General features: G+C 44.9%; 1 protein-coding gene across 1 annotated transcript; it reads right to left on the bottom strand.

The window, feature by feature from the left end:
* Positions 1 to 2,562: 2,562 nt before the first annotated feature.
* LOC120994002 (protein kinase C delta type-like) lies at positions 2,563 to 3,356 on the bottom strand. The gene is made up of 3 exons (XM_040422463.1): positions 3,283 to 3,356; positions 2,952 to 3,153; positions 2,563 to 2,829 (listed from the first exon to the last, which is right to left on the bottom strand). Exons 1-3 carry the CDS (start codon positions 3,354 to 3,356, stop codon positions 2,563 to 2,565), a joined length of 543 nt encoding a protein of 180 aa, XP_040278397.1.
* Positions 3,357 to 3,593: the final 237 nt, after the last annotated feature.

Below are 3,593 nucleotides of genomic sequence, written 5' to 3'. Positions count from 1 at the left end.
CCAGTGTGCTTCTTTACTGGAGGAACTCAGTACAAGTCAACACATGCAAAGCACAGAACTGACTTCTTCGGTCTGAGACTTGAGTTAGCTGTCCGTCCCCCCCCCCCGCTCCTCTCTGTCTCTCTCAGGGTTTGTGGCTCAGTCGTCAAGCCGGTTCTCTGAAGTCCTGGATCCTGTTTGTGGGGGATTGGGAACTATATATTCACAAATTCACCTTCGGATTTACTTGGTTTTCGGGAGACGCTGTACGGAGTTACTCAGCTGGAGTGTAAAATATCCGTAACACTGAGGATACTGGATTTCTGTGTAACATCAGCTGGTCCATTGCAAGTATGACCTGTCCTGAACTGTTTGCATTTTAATTCTTCAGTAAAGAAACCTGTTAGGCTGGTGGTCTGAGTCCACCGCTGTCCTGCTGTCCCGCGCAGGTGCAGGCGTTGCTCCGCACTCCCTTTGTGTATTGGGTCTAGTACTCTGGGAACTTCGTTTCAGCACTGCCATAGTAAATCCTTCCCTTTTGCTCCCTGTCCAGCTGATGACTAAGGAGCTGATCAGCCTCCCTATTTAGCTGGGCTTTGGATCCACCCTCTTGCCCGAGCTTTGAGGTTTTCTAGTCTCTAGTAACCAGTGAAGGTGTAATCTTTTATATGACTACCTCTGCACTGTACTTTGACTGTTTACAAACCAGGGCAGACAGAACAGGGATCAAGCTGAGGTTAGGTGGCGTAGCCTATCTAACCTAAACGTTTATTTTTGTCTGCCGGTTTCTGAAAGTTTTTACGCTTTTTATTTAATGCTCTGATTTCAATGCTTTATCATGGGCTATAAAAGGGACAGACTGAGCAGAAACATCAGCTAAAAACTCGCATGGCTGATTTTAATATGGGAATGGATACTATAACCTCCTCTCTAGGGGTTTTATTTCTCAGATGGTTTTCCAATTTATTCAACTATAAGTACACAGTTCATCATGCCATGTCTTGACATGGATATCCAAGAAATGGCTTGAATATGTGGGCAGGGAGTCTGGGCCTTACAGCCTGTTTTAGACTCTGGGCAAACAAGACAGATTTGTAGCAGATCTTTTCCATGCAGCTTCTACACTGAACATCAGTAACAAAATACAATTCAACGCATGCAACTGGGGAGTACCACCTAAAAAAGACAACATCTAATGAAAGTGCCTTCAGATTTCCCCCAACTACAGGATAAATAGCAATCCATAGTACAGTACATAGATGGCTCTTGCCCTAATATGCATGTGGGACTTGTTGGATAAAACATAAATAAGCTACAACCACATGATGGTGAATGGTACTGTTTATTGGTGGTAGATGTCCTTTTCTGTCCCTCTGTACCACTAGTGGATGGTGTGATCTCCACTGAGGGCAAAGTCTAACAAGTCGCCATTTTCTTGTCGATGTTAAGATCCATTGGCACGCAGGAAAGGAAAAACCCCCTGTGTAGGAAACCTCTAGGGAACCATGGCCTAAGGACCACCCTTCCCTTTGGGCACAAGAGGCAACTTGTCGACTAGAAGCGCTGGCGGTCAAGTCATTGATTCTTGGAAGAATCTTCATCGACTCCATAGCTTCTTGGCTGCATGCTAGACTGCAGGTCACAGCCCTCAGGTTACTTCTAGTGGCAGCTGGAAATGAAGCTGAGGAACAAGGACTGGTGTGGCACAGTACCGATGAGTAGTCAGGAGAGCAGATAGAGGTCAGAGTTTGGAATCTGAGGCTCATACAAGGACAGCAAGTGTTGGTTGGTTTTTCTGCTGTTTATGATGTCAGCAAGAGGCTCTGCTGGAACATGATGTTTTTCAGCCACTGATCTACTGGGGACATCTGTATACAGAGTGGAGCTCTTTACTTCCAGTTTTTCATCTTCCTCCAGATCCTGCGGATGGTCTCTCTCACAAATCTGCCAAACGTTCTACCAAGAAAAAATTAAAACAGGTTGGAAATGAAATGAAATAGCCTTGCAAAATGGTAACCACCTTCAAGTTTGCTCTGTCCACCCATGAGCAGACTATAAGCCAGTGAATGGAATCCACACTGCACAGATTCACAGGGAATCTCCAATAATCCCCATCTGTATTCCCCTCTCAGCTACAATGACTCACCTGCGTGGTCGTATGAAAGGTTCTTTAATTGGCTTTACGACCTGCCAGTTCTCATTGGCAAATGTGAATCCACAGAACAGTTGTTGATCTCTTTCAGCCATTGGTGACTTATTGGCTTCGGTGGAGGACAGGATGTCATCGATTTTTGTCAATGTCATCACTGGTGGCTATGGAGAGAACATACCAAAAGCGGTGTTGATAAAGAAGGAACACAATGGAACTGTACTACTAGCCACATCTTCTCTGGATCATTTACTTACTGGTCCTAGTTGGAATGGTGGACGAGCTCCTGCTCCCTCTATATCTGTCCAGTTGATTTCCATGAAAAACGGATGTTCCCTGATGTTATCTACCGCTACCTGGCGACTCTCTGGTGACTTGTTTAAGAGCTGGAAAAATGTAGAATAAAGACATTCATTCCATCACACGTTGCAATGCTATCCCTGATTTTCAATGTCCTCATTTTCATAATATTTAGCCGCTGTATTACTGCTATGTGTCTTTCTACTCACCCCCACTATAAGGTCTCTAGCTTGGGGGTTGAGGCCTTTTGGGTAGGTGGGAACATCATTGATCAGTGACTTTTCGATTGTTTCAGGCAGTATACCGGCATTGAATGGATATTTGCCAGTAGCCATCTCATATATCATCACACCAGCTGAGAACCAGTCCACTGCCGTGTTGTAGGGCTTCCGTAGAAGAATCTGTGAAAACATCCAGCAGACAATAAGAGTTAGAACATTGTCCAGGCCAGCAGAAGTCATGCAGCCGTCCAGCCCTGTAGAAAGAAACAGCTCAGTAGCATGTGCAGTCGATGATTCCTCACCTCAGGAGCCATGTATCTAAGAGTTCCGGCATATTCTGAGATCTTCTTATCCCCAAAGATGTTCATCACGGCAAGACCAAAATCGGCGATCTTCAAGTGACCGGCGCTGTTCATTAAGATATTGGCTGGTTTTATGTCCCTGTGTATGATGCCTCTGGTGTGGAGAAACTGCAGCCCACAGATGATCTCAGCTGCCATAAATCTGATGGCAAAAAGAAAGAAAGAATATCAACATTTCACCCATTAAACTACCAGACTAATAATGACACAAAGCTGCATGTTCCTGACAGCAATCGTCAGTTTTATCTAATATATCCATGTTCTGTCTTACCTGGTGACTGGAATGGTGAATAGGGCGTTGGCTCTCATGAGGACACTTAGATCTCCTCCGCTAAGAAACTCCATGATGAAGAAGGCATAGTCCTATGATAAAAGACAGAAAATATGATCCAGGTTTCTAAAATATTATAGTAAAGGTCCTGCAGCCTCCTCAGTTGGGATCGGTATAGCTAACCCACTGATCAAGCCTCGATAATGGATCAGACTCTTACCTTGGGCTGGAAGGTGGCATAAGCATGGGTAAACAATGGACTCTTCCCAGTCACCTCCAGGACCTGTCGCTCAATCAGGACAGTGTCTTTA

Source organism: Bufo bufo, chromosome 3 (assembly GCF_905171765.1).
Source record: "Bufo bufo chromosome 3, aBufBuf1.1, whole genome shotgun sequence".
In the NCBI taxonomy this organism is placed as follows: domain Eukaryota; kingdom Metazoa; phylum Chordata; class Amphibia; order Anura; family Bufonidae; genus Bufo; species Bufo bufo.
The sequence above is the reverse complement of the archived record's forward strand: the minus strand, read 5'-3'. Positions and strand labels throughout refer to the sequence as shown.

Coding starts and splice junctions, on each gene's coding strand:
- LOC120994002 (XM_040422463.1), bottom strand. CDS start 3,356: ATGGAGTTTCTTAGCGGAGGAGATCTAAGTGTCCTCATGAGAGCCAAC. Junction 3,154..3,282: donor TTCACCATTCCAGTCACCAG/GTAAGACAGAAC, acceptor TTTTGCCATCAG/ATTTATGGCAGCTGAGATCA. Junction 2,830..2,951: donor TTAGATACATGGCTCCTGAG/GTGAGGAATCAT, acceptor ATGTTTTCACAG/ATTCTTCTACGGAAGCCCTA.